The 17422-nt window shown below is 39.4% G+C and overlaps 2 protein-coding genes across 6 annotated transcripts in view; one reads left to right on the top strand and one right to left on the bottom strand.

The window, feature by feature from the left end:
- Window positions 1-17422, top strand: part of LOC129780572 (uncharacterized) — a 266066-nt gene that overhangs the window by 83794 nt on the left and 164850 nt on the right. The gene's annotated exons all lie outside the window — the stretch shown is intronic.
- On the bottom strand, window positions 10622-12307 carry LOC129774412 (poly(A) polymerase type 3-like). The gene has a single exon (XM_055778147.1). It carries the CDS (start codon window positions 12305-12307, stop codon window positions 10622-10624), a length of 1686 nt encoding a protein of 561 aa, XP_055634122.1.

The raw sequence follows: 17422 nt of genomic DNA, 5'->3' as shown, positions 1-17422 counted from the left end.
CGCTAGAGCTATCACGCTTATTCTCAGTTTCTTGGTCATATTTTCAATTTTTTGTAATAAGTTTCCTAGGGATTTTTCGTCATTGCTTGCAATTTCAGTGTATGTCGACATTTTTTCTCTATATCCTGTTTTGTTTGTTATTGCGCATTTTATTATTTCAGTTTCATTTTCACAAGTGATTTCATTACTTTCAAATGCGCGTCCGCATTGAAGTTTGGGTAGACTCTCCCATTCTCTAGGTTCGACTGCCTCGTACACTTTAAGTTGATCAGACTCGGTGTTGTCGAGTGCAGTGAAATTCGCTTTTTCGGGGTTATTTTCAATTCTTTGTGTTTTCCTAGTCATGGCTCTAGTTTGCATGGCCATCACTGTTTTCAGTGTTTCAGAGTCAATTTTTATTCTTGATAGGGCATCAGCCGTTACATTTAGTTTTCCTTGTAAGTATTCTACGTCGAAATTAAATTCCTCTAGATCCAGCCTCATTCTAGTGAGTTTTGATGAGGGGTCTTTCATAGAAAATAGGTAAACTAAAGGTCTATGATCTGTCTTCACAGTGAATTTTCTACCATAAAGATAGGGTCTAAAATACGTTATTGCCCAGTGAATTGCAGTCAATTCCTGTTCAATCGTTGATTTATTTGCCTCACCTTTCGTGAAGGCTTTGCTCGCATAGGCTATTGGAAGTTCTATTCCGTCTTGTTCTTGGGTTAATACTGCGCCACATGCCACTTGCGAGGCGTCAGTTATTAGTTTGAATTCTCGTGTAAAATCAGGAAATTGAAGTAACGTTGGTGAAATGAGTTCATTCTTTAATTTATTAAATGCTATTTGACATTCGGGGGTCCAGTCAAATTTTACGTTTTTTCTTAGCAGTTTGTTCAATGGGTGTGCTATTTCTGCGAAATTCGGTATAAACCTTCGATAATAATTACAGAAGGCTACAAAACGCCTGACTTCATCGGGAGTCGAAGGTGTGGGGTAATTTAATATTGCTGAAAATTTTGTTTGGTCGGGCTGTATGCCGACAGCTGAAATATTGTGTCCTAGGTATGTCACGTCGGGTCTAAAAAATAAGCACTTTTGGGGATTTAATTTTAGGTTATACTTTTGTAGTTGTTGAAATACATTTTCTAAATTATTGAGGTGATGAGTTACAGAACATCCAACAACGATTATGTCGTCAATATAAAGAAATGCACATTGGGGAGGTAGTCCGCTGAGAGCTATGGACATCATTCTCTGGAAACTGTTTGGGGATATATTAAGGCCGAAAGGTAACCTAGTGAATTCGTAGTGGCCGTTAGACGTTGAAAATGCTGTGTATTTTTTTGATTTGTCGTCAAGTTCTATTTGGTGAAAACCTGACATTAAATCTAATGTGGAAAAGTATTTTGCTCTACCTAAATTATCAAGGATTTCGTCTATTCTTGGAAGTGGAAATTTATCTGGTGTAATTTTTTTGTTTAGTTGGCGGAAATCAACCACCAATCGCCATTTCTTATCTTGGTTGTTAGATTTTTTGGGAACCAGTAATATTGGTGAGTTATATGGTGAGATGGAATGTTGAATTATTTTATTATCGAGCATGTGATTAATTTGTTTATTTATTTCTGTTGTTTGGGCTTCAGGTGTTCTGTAATTTTTTATATATACTGGAGTTTTGTCTTCTAAACATATTTTTTGCTTGTAGAAATTGTTTGTTGTTAATGTATCTTTTTCCAAAGCGAAAATGTCGTTATAAGTTGTACAAAGTTTGATAAGTTTAGTTTTCGCATTGTCTGGTGTGTTTTCCAGTTTTAATTCTTTGAGTAGTTGGGTAATTCTATTCGGAGAATCCTGATTTATTGTTGTGTTAAGTTGATTAATGGAGTATTCGCTTAAAGGTATTGCTAGTGGTTTGAAATCTGTTGGTATTGTTGTTTCACTTGTATTAGTGTTTATGAGATTAATATATGATGAATTTTTAGAGATTATTGAGTTTGCGCAGAATAGGCCTGGTTTAATTTCTTGTGCTATTATGACGGTATCCTCTTCTATGTTCGGTAAGAAAAATTGTTTTATTAACTGACATCTTGGTGGGATAACGTAATTATTATCCCAGTTATCTTGAATTGGTATCTCTATCTGCGTATTATCATAAAAGAATGTCATTAGCCATGTTTTCAGACATAGGTTACATTCAAATTTGGTTAGAAAGTCTCTACCTAAGATGCCATCAGCTTTTATTGGAAATTTATTGCTGACGATTTGGAATTGATGTGGAATTTCTATGTCATTGAATATAATGTTTGTGCATGTGCTTGCAATTGTTTCTATTTTTCCTTCTGTAACTCCGTTAATAATGCATTTATTGTTGGTGTCTATTATTTGCTTTCCGTTAATTGGGTCTTCTTTGATTATAGAGATGTCCGCACCTGTGTCGATTATTAATGTGCATGGTCTTTTAGTCATTTGCATTTTTAGGGTGACGAACATTGAACAAGTTACGTCACATTTGTAAATGTTTAACATCGGTTTCCTAACTGTTGGTTTCCCTCCAATGACATAACCGGCTCGGACTGGAGGTCGTCCGTCGGAATTTCTTCGTTTCCCGTCAATCGGATGTATTGTACCGGACGGTTAAAATTAGCATTGTGTTGGTTGTTGTGATATCGCTGCGTGTTATTATTTGTAAATTGACCTCGAACTTGGTTCTGTCGGCCCTGGTTGTTATTATTTCTTTGAGGAAAAGTTGAGTTGTTGAAAAATTGTGCGTTTCTGCGTTGTTGATTATTAAAGCTGTGTTGGTTTCTACCTCTGTTGGTAGAATTAAATGGATAACGCTGATAATTGCCCCTGTTAGCAGGGTGGTTGAAATTGTTATTGTATCGATTTGTGTTTCTGTTAATTTGCGAATAGGAGAGAATGTTAACGTTCGAACTTGTGGAATTTTCTTCCAGTGCTTTTGTTGTTGCATCTGAAAATGAGTTGAAAGTACCCGCTCTGATGATTAGAGAGGTTTTTTCGTTTTTCAGTCCGTTAGCTAGGCTTTTTATTCCTTCCTTTGTTGCCAATGATTTAGCAACCTGTGTTGGAACTTCAATTCCGATGTACGCATTTTCTAATTTGTTGACCAGTATTTCGAGATCTTGGCAAAAATTTTCTATATTACCATTTTGTCTCAGACCGGTCATTTTTGCTATTATTTGAGCGGGGGGTGTGGATTTAATTGTCGATTTAAGGGTTTGAATGATTTCTTCCAAAGAAGATGGTGTGTCGGGGAAGGCATTTCTAGCTCTTCCTTCGAGTTTTGTTAAAATAACTGTTATGATAGTCGTTTTATTGTCATTTGTTTCTAGTGTTTTTACTAGGTTCAGTGCGTCCAAAAATGATTTTAGTTTGTCGATTGTTCCGTCAAATTGAGGGACTATGGAGGAAGTGAGTTTAATAGTTTCTGGAAGGTTTGCCATTTTTGATTTTATTTTGTTCAATCCTACTGTAAATAAAACCGCTAGTCCAATCTCTTTTAGGCTACGTCTTTTATACTGTTTATTACTAGTTATAGTTTCTCTAATATTTTGGATAGCTTCTTTAGCTGTTGATATGTAGTGGGTGCAGTCCGATCCCTTAATAGTATTTATATTTAGTTTTAAAATTCGTTTTACTTCGGCATATAATTGCTCTGCTTCTTGTAGTTTAGCCCTCAATGTAGTTTTTCTAAGATTTTTTACTATTTCTTGTTGGATCGTCTTGTTGATTGTTTGTAGTTTTTGGACGTTTTTATGTAACTTAGCTGTAGTTTGATCCATCTGGTTTTATACTAGGTCGGACGCCGCTTGCATTTTACGTGCCGCCTCCACAGCTTGAGCTGTTACCCATGTTTTGTAGGCTTTAAAAAGTTTCATGAGCGTTGTTATGATAATTACGCCTAGAAGAATACAAAGGATTGTTCCTTGGTATTCGTGCATTTGACCATGATTTTCTAAGTGGTTCAATATTTGGACCTGAGGGTCTCCTGTATTTGCTACAGTTTTAGAGCTAAAAAGACCCATGCTGGTCTCAAAACACATTGGGCAACAACTATCTATGTATTTATTTCGTTTTGGCAGACTTATCTCACTTCTTAACTAGGCGAACCTAGCCAGAATTTTCACCTGCCCCCGGGCTTCTGAATGCCAAAGGGGGACTAGGCTCTGCGGAATGCACGTATCTGCATGCTCGTGCTGTTTCAGTCCTGACCGAGAAATTGTCGGACAATCGCGCAGGTGCTAAGGATGACCGACTTTTGGATGCCGGCCAATTCCTTCTCCATATTCAACACCTTTAGCGCTTCCAGAAGTGTCTTCGGGACAATTCCGTGAAATATATAATTTCGTTTTGGCAGACTTATCTCACTTCTTAACTAGGCGAACCTAGCCAGAATTTTCACCTGCCCCCGGGCTTCTGAATGCCAAAGGGGGACTAGGCTCTGCGGAATGCACGTATCTGCATGCTCGTGCTGTTTCAGTCCTGACCGAGAAATTGTCGGACAATCGCGCAGGTGCTAAGGATGACCGACTTTTGGATGCCGGCCAATTCCTTCTCGATGTTCAACACCTTTAGCGCTTCCAGAAGTGTCTTCGGGATAATTCCAGTTCCAGAGAGAACGACTGGAACAATTCTTGGGACCTCCCTTAGCCCCCACAGTTCCTTGAGCTCCACGGCCAATGGTCGGTACTTGCAGATTTTGCGACCGTGGGTCTCCTCCAGATTCTGGTTCAGTGGAATAGCGACATCGATGATGGTGACTTTGCGGTCGCTCTTGTCGTAAACCATTATATCTGGCCGGTTGTGGTGGATCGAGAGGTCGGTCAGAACAGTGCGATCCCAGTACAGCTTGAAATTCCAACGGTCATTTTCCAGGACAGGTGCAGGCAGGTACCGGTAGTTTGGTACGTTGTCTTCCAGTAGAGCACATTGGAGCGCCAGTTGTCGATGACATTTTTGACATTTTTACACACATTTTTACATAAATATATAATGATTTCAGGAGCTCACCCGCCTTGCTTTTCCATCCGGCACCTCTGCATGTGATGGCTGCTTCCTGTCTGACTTAGTTGATTTCCTTCTATGTTGACGAGGGGGTAACACTTAGCGATGCTGTGGTGAAGTAACGCTACTGCTGCAGGTGGTACCAGTACGATTGCAAGTACCAACGGAATCACTGTATTGCGGGAACGCCTCTTTAAATGGGAATGCCTTGCTGACCGTTGAGGCTACCCAGTGGTGTGTTTTAGCGTCATGCCCTCGCGCACCTGTTTTGCTGCTTTCAATATCGATTCGCTGATTCTGTCATGCGTCTCATTTATCAGCACTCACAAATCACAATTCACTCTCTTTTTTTTTCACCAGCACCAGCTAAAATAATTTTTTTGTCTTTTTGTCTCGCGCTGGGCCCCGACGGCTCGGTGGTTCTGATGTAAGGATAGGTTTGTTCAGTTAATGACTCTTTAAGGATTAGAGCACTTGCAGTTCAACGTAAACATCGATCGTGAATCAAACTTCTCAGCAGACAACGATGGCACAAACAAATGAGCTTCTCCAACCGACTCCGTGCAGGAATCATTTTCCTTCAACATGCTTTCCACTTTGCTGTATATGCTCGACAGCATGTCTTTATTGTTCAATCAATCCGGAACAAGCGATTCATTGTCGGAATTTTCTTCTTCTTTCACTACAATCTTTGACCAACGTCTATCACTCACTTTATTCTTTCGAGAGAAATAAATTTGTAGATCACTGTTTGCACCTTAATTTGCTTAATTGGTTTCTGTTCAGTCGCACAACAACACTTTCCGGCTCACCCTTAGTACCGCACAGATCACACTAGTCCTGTCACGGTCGCCATGTCGCAGGTCGCAGGATCGCCATGTGGACACCCAGTAGTTTCTTTCGGTTATATGAAAAGACTTTCACGTACGCGTTCATACTGAGTCCGCCCAACTGGGTCAGACTCCCTTTTATTCAATTCGTTTATTTCTTACAACTAGCTACAACCTAAATTCTATTATTATGCGTGGTCAGGCGAATTGTAGTAAAACACATAACACATGTGTCCGAAAAGATGTCAACCGGAATCGAAAGCATAAATAGGAAACGTTTGCGCATTTGCGCAAGCATGTGTTTGTCATTAAATTCACGCTAGCGAAGCTAGCGAAGAAGTGCAAAAGTAAACAAAGGAAGTTAATGGTCAGCGCGTCATATTATGCAATAAATAACCATCGGAACCTTGGCCTGAATTTACGACATGGTTCGCATGTTTATTTTGGTTGCACAGCGTGACGCACTTGCTAGAATTTTGTTGCCATAAGGGCATGTGTATCGGGTTGTAGGTGGTCCAGTGATCCTGTTACAACGAGAAGGAGTATAAGAATCGTGAATTGTTTATTTAAGGTGAAGGTGGAAGCTAGTCACAAATGGCTGCCACAATGACGCTCATTTCTTCCCTCTCTGTCCCTCACCCCTCGCCGAAAATCAGTAATTTTGCGAAACAGTGTGAAGAAAATTATCGTTTTCGTACACTTCCCATCAAGTAATATCAACCAAACTATGGCTGCCTATGCTTTCAAAAACAGTAAACGGAAAAGTATTACATTCAATCGAAATGCCTCGGCCAACGAAGAGAAAGGTTAAGGCTCCCCAACGTGAATATGTGAAAACAATACGGTCAACGAAGTAAAATATTAAGGAATTATCAACATCGAGTTACTATGCGGAAGATCTTGCACCAAAAGAGCCCCAATTCGCATGTGTTATAAACTTGCTCATGTTACGCTCATGTACAATCAGAATTTTACTACATATGCAAATGCACCTTCTATATATATTTATATTTGCAATTGTTCATCGGACCATATCGTTCATACATTTTACTTTAGTATTTTTTTTTTTTTTTTTTTATTAATCCGATTATTTTTACAGGCTCAGTTACATAAGTTTAATGGAGCCAAACTCTTAACTATATTTCAACTAGCATATATCAACATGTTGTTTCCTTAATTCTATGGTTAATGAAATAGGAAACCGATTACTCGCGGTCGACTCGAGTTTAGAAGGGTGACACATTTTCATTAGGAAAAGGATGGGATGTAAGGAGATGTGTGTTTACACTCGCACTCACATTCACATTCACATTCACATTCACATTCACATTCACATTCACATTCTCATTCACACTGACACTTCACACTCAATTCTTAAAACTATCCTTACATTTAATATGTGTTTACAATTTAACTTATTCTAATGTTAGTAGGAAGGGAACCGATAGCTCGCGAAGGACGAAAAGGAGGGGAAAAGGATGTATGAACAATCACACTCGAAGATCGATAGCTTTAAGGAAAACATATATTTGGGACATGTAATCAAGGTCTAACCGAGCCAACACATCTCTCACCGGCACATTGGACTGCTTTCCTCCAGCCCGAAGGGAGTTTTCTAAATTCGATCTGGCGACAAGATACAACTCGCACGACCAAACAACGTGTTCGATGTCGTGGTAACCATGGCCACAACCGCAGAGATTGCTGTCGGCAAGATTAAAACGAAAAAGCAGCGCGTCTAACGAACAGTGATTGGACATGAGTCGAGAGAAGGTGCGAATAAAGTCCCGACTCAAGTCCAGACTTTTGAACCACGGATTGAGGCTAACCTTAGGGATAATTGAGTGGAGCCACCGGCCCAATTCATCTTCGTTCCATTTGCGTTGCCAGTTAACGATGGTATTTTTACGAACTAAAGAATAAAATTCATTGAAAGCGATTTGACGCTGATAAATTTCACCTTCAATTGCACCTACCTTTGCTAATGAGTCAGCCCTCTCATTACCCGGAATTGAGCAATGTGAAGGGACCCAGACAAAGGTAATGACATAACAGCGTCTGGATAAAGCACTCAAAATTTCTCGTATTCTCTCAAGGAAGTACGGCGAGTGCTTTTCCGGCCTCACTGAATGGATAGCTTCGACAGAGCTCAGACTATCCGTTACAATGTAATAGTGTTCAACAGGTCGTGAGGCGACGCTGTCCAGCGCCCAGTGTATTGCTGCCAATTCAGCAATATACACTGAGCAAGGATACTGAAGACTGTGTGAGGTGCTAAAAAAATTGTTGAACACTCCAAATCCTGTGGACTCATTCATAGAGGACCCATCAGTAAAGTACATATTATCACAATTGACACGCCCATACTTTGCTTCGAAAATCGTAGGAACGATCCCCGATCGATGATAATCTGGAATTCCATGGATATCCTGCTTCATGGACAGATCAAAATGCACAGAGGAATTGATGTAGTCAGGAAAACAAACACGGTTGGGAATATACGAAGAAGGATCAACCTGCATGGAGACGAATTCATGATATGAGCTCATGAATCCAGAATGAAAATTTAGCTCGATCAGCTGCTCAAAATTTCCGATCACCAATGGGTTCATAACCTTACACCGGATGAGGAACCGAAGAGATAATAAATTGAAACGATCTTTTAGTGGGAGTAGGCCTGCCAAAACCTCGAGACTCATGGTATGCGTTGAGGGCATACATCCCAACGCGATACGGAGACAAAGATACTGAATTCGCTCGAGTTTAATGAGGTGTGTTTTGGCAGCTGTTTGAAAACAGAAACTGCCATACTCCATCACTGAGAGAATAGTTGTTCGATACAACATTATAAGATCTTCGGGATGGGCTCCCCACCAGGTGCCGGTAATTGTACGGAGAAAGTTTATTCTTTATCGACATTTTTAACTTTAGTATTGATTGTTATTTTTTTTTCAAATGTATTCAAAGACTTGTGTCAATGAAGCGCCAAACAGTCTGATAAGTGATTTGCTCTTCTCTCACAAACACTATTACCCCATTTTTACACGTGGTTTTACCTATACTACTGGCTACCTTCCACCTTCACCTTAAACGAACATTATCTAAACAATTCACGATTCCTATTGCTCATTCGAACCCAATAAGGTATAAACGGGTGGAGATAAGTTGCAATATCTCCTCTCTCCACACTGTCCGTTCGAACGAGCGCTGCGTTTGAATTTCGAGGGAGCGATTTACGCACGCTTTATTCGCAGTGGTAGGGTAAATGATTTTGGTTTGTCCAATTTAGGGTATTTGCACGCAACTATTAGTAATTTGAAATCGATTTTTCTTCATGGAAATCACGTATAATCAATACGTTTGGGTTTGTTGAAAAACTCCATATCTCGAGTTGCTGATAATACCATAAGGCGTTGAAATTATTCATATTTTTATGTTTTTTAACGATTTTCCTGAAAGAGAAATTATAATCATGGCTTGACCATCTCTGATCATGGTTTGTCCAAAAAATGATCATGGTTTATCCGGTTTCACGAATCACCATTTTTTAATGAAAAAATTAGAATTGTCATCATATTGATCCATTCATAATTTTGGCTTTCTTCAGAATATTGCGTTTTATTGGGTATTTTAAAGGTGAACACTGTCGTTCTACGCAAAGTTACGCCCGTGTTACTTTTTGACGATTTTCACTTTTCTTCATAAAACGTTGTTTTTATGCATAATCTTACGGAAAAACACAAAAAACATATAGTTTATTCCCAATTTTTAAAAAAACAACATCAAGTTCAATTGTCCCACCATGTATTTTTTTTGTAGATCAATATCAAATAAGTCGGTTCAAGTACAAGAATTTCATGTCACACTTTCAGCAGGCCTAATGCACTCTTTTCTGGTTTGGAAGAACGAACTAATTCTCAAACAAATAGGAAAAAGTTTAACAGAACACGTGTACACCTTGTTAGCGAATGCCTAATAAAAATGAGATTTATTTTCTGCAAAGGTGTTGCAGATCACTCATTTCTTCATAAAACGATGTTTCTATGCATAATGTTTCGAAAAAACACAAAAAAATATTGCTTGTTCCCAGTATATCAAAAAACAACATCAAGTTCAATTGTCCCATGTTGATATTCTAGGCATAACACACCCACCATGAATTTTTAAACCCGTAATAAAGCTTAATAGATTCAGTGAGGGGATTTCATCACATTTCATTAAACAATAGTATAGTGCTTATAGAAAACCCGGTGTATTGCTCAATTGAAATTCTTAAAGCTTTTGGTAGACAAATATGCGAGAAAACTTTGATTTCGTTTTTCTCAGTTGCTGATTTTGGAACATGGGACAACTATGCGTAGAACGGCAGAACAGCACTCAGCACAGAGAAACAGAGAATTTTATTTATATGTTTTGAATAATTGCCGATACCTAATTTGACACAAGCGCGGTGAATAAGAGTATTCAAAAAGTTGACAAAGCATGATATATTTTGTATTGTGTGACGGCTATTATCTATTTTTTACGGACAATACATACCACTAAACAAAGCAAATACGGAAGCAAAATTGCAACAATTCGGTTCCAAGCTTCCGAATGGAAGACGATTATTACCTGAAAAAAGATTGGGGCTGTGGAATCTGAACATCAAAATAATAGAATGCAGCTTTTGTTTTCATTATTGGCTACTAATCTTTATTGATCAACTTGTACAATAATTGCATGTTGGTGTATTTATTTTGAAAAAAGTACTATTGTACTGTGTTCTCGATAGGGTGTTCCTATCGACTGGCACCCGAAATAGTCCTTTGCTTCTTAGTAGTGTGTCCACGAAGTTCTTCATTTGGAGACCGCTTTCCAGATATTTCGCTGCTTTCTCCAGTTGAAGATGACACCGATTGATCATCGGAATATCTCGAAAATTCTTTTCGTAGCAACTGTTTGTCGAGATATTCGGCCAGTTGATTCTGCTTAATTTGTCGCACCTCAACTTGACATCCGTCTCTATATATATTATTGTTGTACACTCCATTGGTAAAATCATAAATGGCTTCTGTTAGATCCGGATGGATATTGAGGTGTTTTTCAAACTTCAGCCCTACGAACCAGATAGTACAAATATCGGACATCACACCAGCTTCCTTGTCCTTCATCCGTTCTGCACAATTTTGCTCGTCTTCTTCGTAGCACTTGGTGTGGACCTGTGACAATCGAACGAGTCGATTGTATTCTAAATTCAATGTTAGATGCCTAAGTCTGGATTGCACGAGTCCGCACCACATCAGTTGGTCGCTGGGGTTCGTCGAACTCGCCATCACCACCAAAAAGTGCTGATATTTCATGAAAAAGCTAGGGCCTCTGAACAGATCACTCCAGCTAGCCTTGTCTACCATGATATTCTCGGTTACCTTGAACCCTTGCATGAGCGCCTCTCTGATAATTGTGATTGTCGATTGAGACACATTGTATACGGAGTTCTGTTGTGGATAGACTGGAGTGATGATCGGCATTAAATGTTGTCCGGCACGTGGATTGGAGTTCCATTCCGGAAACCCGAGTTTGAGATCGTCGGGTTTGTTCAGCAGGACTGGCTGGGGCCAGTTCCAGTTGGAGTATATTAGAAAGAATTTATTCACGATTGTAGCTGCAGCCGCATTGGGATATAATTGGCAGACCCTTGCCACGAGTATAGCACAGGATACTCCTCCGAAATACCCTAGTACATTTGAGTAGACTCCGTTAGGTTTTGCCCACAGTTTGATAGCTCGTAGAGCCAGTTGGAAGGTTTCGACGTTGGGCACAAGATCCAACAACTCCTCGTTTATCTTGTAGCCATTCACACTTCGCACTGATTGTTCATCCAAATTTTTGAGCTGCATCCCTTCGCGTAGGTTGAGATCACGGGGAATTCGCGCAAGAGTCAAGCGCGCGAACAGTAGGTCTATATCCAACCCGTCAAACTTTGTTTTTATTACAGGCACATAGGCTTCTTGCACTGCTAGACAACTAGTTGCCTCCGGGTGTGTTTTGAGAAGATGCAGAAAAGAACTGAAGAAGTCTGTACGGGCAATGTTGCGTGGAACGACACACAGTAAGTCCATATCGGAACCCTTATCGTGAACACCCAGTCGATACGAACCAAAGGGGTATATTCGTCCCCCAAGATTCCTCGCTTGGTCAGAAGCCATACCTCTCGAAATCGACAAGTCGTGCACCCACTGCTCAACCAGTGCGTCAATTTTAGCCAGCACTGTCTCACGATGGCTCAGCTCTGCATAATTCTCCATCGAATTGCGTGACCTCAACGTTTCGTATAATTCGTCGGACTTTTGAAGGTCCGCTGGAGTTGGAAGCGCCACATTGAGAGGTTTGGTCAACCCAAAGGTCTTACGACTAGGTTTTGTAACCGATGGAATGCTAACGATGGACGCCTTCCCATTGATTATTGTCGGAATGCGATGTGCCATTTTTTTCAATCAAATAATTATGAATAAACTACGGTTGAGGCCACTGGGGTCAACTAGTCGAATGATTAGTACGATACTTTATGAGCTATTTGTAATGGAGACTTGCTTATATGACGAAACTTTGAATACCCTACTGTACCCACCATTGGGATATATTTACCCGTAAATACACTAACACTGTGAAGTTATGTCTACCTGGTTATAGACTATTACTCATGCAATTTTTTCTTCTTGTTCCAGGTAAGAACATCCTGAGTATATGAAACAGCAAGCCACTCAGCCGTTTGTTAGAGTGGTGTTCAGAGTAGGAATGCTACCTCATCTGAGACACCGAGTGCGCTACCTCTGAGATCATTGGATGCCTTTGTTGGTAATCGAGTTCAAGTGATCGACTGATGCGGAAAAGATTACGTTCAAAATGAACTCATTGTAAGAGGAAACAATTTATATGGAAAGGTTTGAAGCATACCAAATACTTTGTTTAAAATGTCTTCTAAAACGGTAGTCAAAGCTCTCTAAATATCTAAAAGTGTGTCTAAATCCTTTCCATGATATTATTAGTTACAGCTTTGGGAATAACCAGAAGTTACAGGGCTCTCAATCGGGCTATAACCAGGGTTGATCGAGCACCACTATAATTTTGTACTTTACGAGTAGCATCCTTGACCCCATAATCACGGTATTTTGGATGATCTCGCTGATTTTTGACGCATACATAAACATTTACAGTGTTATCATGTGGTATGAACGGCACATGGATATTTCCCCGGTTTCGTTTAGAGTTTAGTTCACATTAGAAAACTCCAACAAGCATTGCGCAATCTTGCTTGGAATGCTTGGAAGTGATCTGCATTCTTTGTCGTTAGAGATAGTAGAGAAGCTGCTTCAAAGTGATGCCTCCTTTATTCACGAAAAGCTCTATAAATTTCTTGGGTCTGATGAATATGTCATTGATGGTCCCATTGTGGAAGCACTGACATCTTTTCAAGGATTATTCCGAAAGATAGAGAAAGAGGAAGAACCATTTTAAATCATTTCCAAAAATGATAAGTTCTTGGTAATACATATAAGTTTTTTCGGGATTTTAAAAGCAAAATCAGATTCACACAAACCAAAGATTGAACCATAGACAGATTGTTTTCTTTGTATGATTCTATACGGTTGAAATTACCGTTGAAAATTTCCTTCCTCGGTTGTTCGAAATTCCATAGAAAAACATTCATCATAACCATTTTCTTTTGGGTTTCTCAAATAGTTTTCTAACACAAATGAGGGACGGGAAATTTTCCGCCACTTTTTTCAGCACAATGGGTTTCAAGAGTAACCTAGGTATTAGCTGGTGTCATTTTCATTAATACTCTAAGAAAGCTCATTAACGAAGAATCCCGAAGTCCAGAACGGGAATCGAATCCGAACCCTCGGCATGATAATGTGTGACGCTAACGACTCGGCCACGGGAGCACAACACTTTTATAACGGTACTTTATTACCTTAGTTTCTATGTTATAGACCGACAAAAAAAGAAAAAGAACTACAAGCTCATCTAGCTCATTCATCATCGATCTTTGGATTCTGAAGATGATCTCCAATTGCTATGATGTTTCTTTCATATCCTTTCATATCTAATTTCATCCATCCACTCGAGCTCGTCAGATCCACTTGGAAGAATCTGGTCTTCCTTGTACGGCAACGTCTTGCAGCAATCCGTTTCTTTGGTGTTTTTGTCTTTTTCGTGTACCTTTTATCATATGGAAGCACATTGAACCAGGCATGGACTTCGGTATGATTTCGATTATGTTTAGTACGAATACCGATGGGAAGCATTAAGGTTGGTTTTTGGTAGCGAAGTGGCAAAAATCTCTTCGTCAGAACGGTACTCAGATAGTTCCTCAATGGTGGACAGCATGTTCTGTGAACAAAATAAGGCGTGGTGTACAAATTTCGCAACGCTAAACATTCGGATTTTTTACCCACGTTTTTTGGGAACTTGTTCTTCGTTTTATTCCAAAACTTAACAGTGTCAGTCTGGTACACATATTTGTTCTGTTCCCCGGTGCGCTTCAACGATTGCGTTATACAGTGAACGGAATAATTCGTTTTCATCCATCCTATCCACTTCACTTCACTGTCGAACGTCTCAATTGCACAACCTGAATAAACGAATAAATGATTTCTTTGTCACCACTGTTTCATATCAACATGTTTTTGTATGAGACAGGGAGACAGTGAGAGTGTCTTTTCTATCCGTCACCTGCAAATCATAAACAGGTACCTTGGGGAGTGTGTACACCCCATTGGATTGAAATCTTGTTTACACAGATATTTTCGAAAAAAATCAATTTCCCGGAAATATTGTTTTATTTATAATAGGTTGATATACTGTAAACGTTTCAGTTCGACACTAAAACAAGAAGTAATTAAAAAAGAAAACAATTTTTTAATTGATTTTTTTTTTAAATTCTCCATGTGACGTCACAAAACATAAACCCCCTTCCCCTACGTCACGATTTACCTAATCCCTTCCTTCCCTTATATACTTGACGTACTTTATGGATGCCCCTTAAGCGACTTTTACAACTGACGTTTACACACCGACAGTTGATTAGAAGCAGTGGCGTATCGTGACTGGGTGACACCCGGGGCGGGTGGCTTGGGTGTCACCCCTTCAACCAAATCTTATTATCAAGTCTATGATCTTGTTCTCTAATGAAAAGTCAAATTTATCGATCCAAAAAACTCAAATGTAAGGATATAATGATAAAAGGTGAGACGTTTGGATTTTAATTTACAGAACAAACAAAGAAAAATTGTTACAAATATAACGTTCATCATTGGGGGTTAAAAATCAACCCTTTTTAAGATTATTTCATATAAATGTTGGTCACTACGTTTCAGATGGTTCTTACGTGAAGTCCAATTTGAAATTGGCGTCTCGTCCGCCTGTTCACGTGCACCCGTGGCCGAGTGGTTAGCGTCTCACATTATCATGCCGGGTGTTCGGGTTCGATTCCCGTTCTGGCCGGGAGGATTTTTCGTCAGAGAAATTTCCTTCGACTTGCACTGTGGTCACGCGTATTCTAGAGTTTGCCCCTCGGATTACATTCAAGGCGTGTTATTTGGCTTAAAAAATCTCGTATTAATGAATGACGCTAGTTAACGCAAACGTTGAGACGGCAAAAGTTCCACAGGGAACGTTAACGCCATTCAAGAAGAAGTCCGCCTGTTCAAACTGTTCATAGGTAGACGATATCAGAAAAAAATCGGGTTTTTTTTATTATTTAACAATTCAAGATGAGGATGATGAATCATCGAAGGTAATTTATGCCCATATTATCCCTACACTGCACCACACAACCCGCACGCAACACAACACAACACTAAGAAATAAGCAGTAATGACTACCGGGCTCAAACCTTTCATCTGAACCCGCTGTCATTCAAACACTTTTCTGCATCTCCAAGGGCGACAGGGCATATGCAGTCAGCTATGTATGAAGCGATCACAACTTCTAAGGCGCTGCCTTGCGTAAAAATGATATTTGAGGTTCAATGTTTCCTGCTGAACGAAGCCGGTGGAAACGATAGAAAACACGCACACCATTGTTGATTGAACAGGTAGCGCAATTGGTCAATTTGGAGTTACTCTTTTAAGCATATCGACTGGTATCTTGACGATAGCATGTGTGTCATGTCTTCAAGTGCTTGTTGAATTGATGCTGATTTATCTGCTTTAACAAGAGATTTGGCATACCCTCACAAAAACAGTCCAAGGATGTCAAATCGCACGATCTTGGTGGCCTGGTCTAACACTAGAGATGAATTGCTCACCAAATTCATTGCGAAATAGGCCCATCATTTCGTGTGCTGTGTGGCATGTGGCACCGTCATGTTGAAACCACATGTCGATCCCATTTAGCTCGTGTATTCTTTAACTAGGTGCCAAAGAAACGCAAATCGTAAGTGACAACTTCAAACTCACTGTGAAATTTTAAAAGATTTAATATTTCACTATGAACTGTAACACTTCCAATGCAGTCTAATAACTGGCATCGTCGAGGAAAATTTCTGCGGCCTTCAAATATCCATGTCCGAAACTTCGTCGCAGAAATTTGTCAGTTTGGAAATCAACGTTTTCAGTTAGTTGTCAGATACTGCTAACATGTGTTGATTGAAAGATTTCGGCTACTCCTTTTCACATTTTTCATAGCTCTTGTAACTTCCAATGAAAATCTCTACGTCTTTCTGCAACAGGAAAAATTACTAGTGCCTTGAGTCTGGTCGCAAGTTGGTTGCTGGTTGGGAAGTGTTTTCTAAGAGTAAAAAAGAGCGCATGAAGGGGAACAATATCTATCTCGGTCTGGGCCGTGTATGTGGAAAAGTATGCGGAAAGCTTATTTGTCTTTTGTTTCGCTCGCTCGTATTAATCTTATATTGCTGTACCATGTATATTATACAAATGCTTACCAGTATGTGTGAGTCATGGAAAAAATTTAAATCCACAGTCAATATAATAGATTTTATATGTAATTTGTTCGTCTGATTCAAAGGAGAATCAACTTTGATTATGGGACTATGGTAAATATATCTATAACCGTATATCATAAAAATTAGGAAAAATTCAACAAGTTTCCCACTGCTGATATGCTTTCCTGATTTATTGAGTAAAGATTCATTCCAAAGCATGGACGATGAATTCAGTGAAAATGTTAATATTGATTTCTCTGCAATTGTCTACAGTGATGTTATAGGTTTTTCGAAAAAAATATAAACGATCAAAAGGTCAGGCGAAACACTAGCATTTCCGCTTATGCTAGCATTTATACCATGCTTATTGATTCTTTTACATATTTGGTCTTCGCACGAAAAAAAATACTCCGTTTCTGGTGGAATTTGGAATGGACTCTGTATTATAAGCTACTACCAAGCAACCTGTTTCTCACTTGTATGGCTCGCAGCAGTTTTCGACGAGGAAGCAAACGTTTTCTGGGAGGATAGAATATTTAAGCTGTACGAAAGATGGCGAAAGATTGGGAAACAGAACTAAACAGAACTAACAGAAATAATGCTTTGATTGAAAATCATGTTTTTGTTTTCCCAAAAATCAACATTAACTTTT

Source organism: Toxorhynchites rutilus, chromosome 3 (genome assembly GCF_029784135.1).
Source record: "Toxorhynchites rutilus septentrionalis strain SRP chromosome 3, ASM2978413v1, whole genome shotgun sequence".
Classification (NCBI taxonomy): Eukaryota; Metazoa; Arthropoda; class Insecta; order Diptera; family Culicidae; genus Toxorhynchites; species Toxorhynchites rutilus.
Note: the sequence above shows the minus strand (reverse complement) of the source record. Positions and strands in the feature narration are given on the sequence as shown.

What these genes read in the sequence shown, in the direction of transcription:
- LOC129774412 (XM_055778147.1), bottom strand. Translation starts at nt 12,307, where the DNA reads ATGGCACATCGCATTCCGACAATAATCAATGGGAAGGCGTCCATCGTT.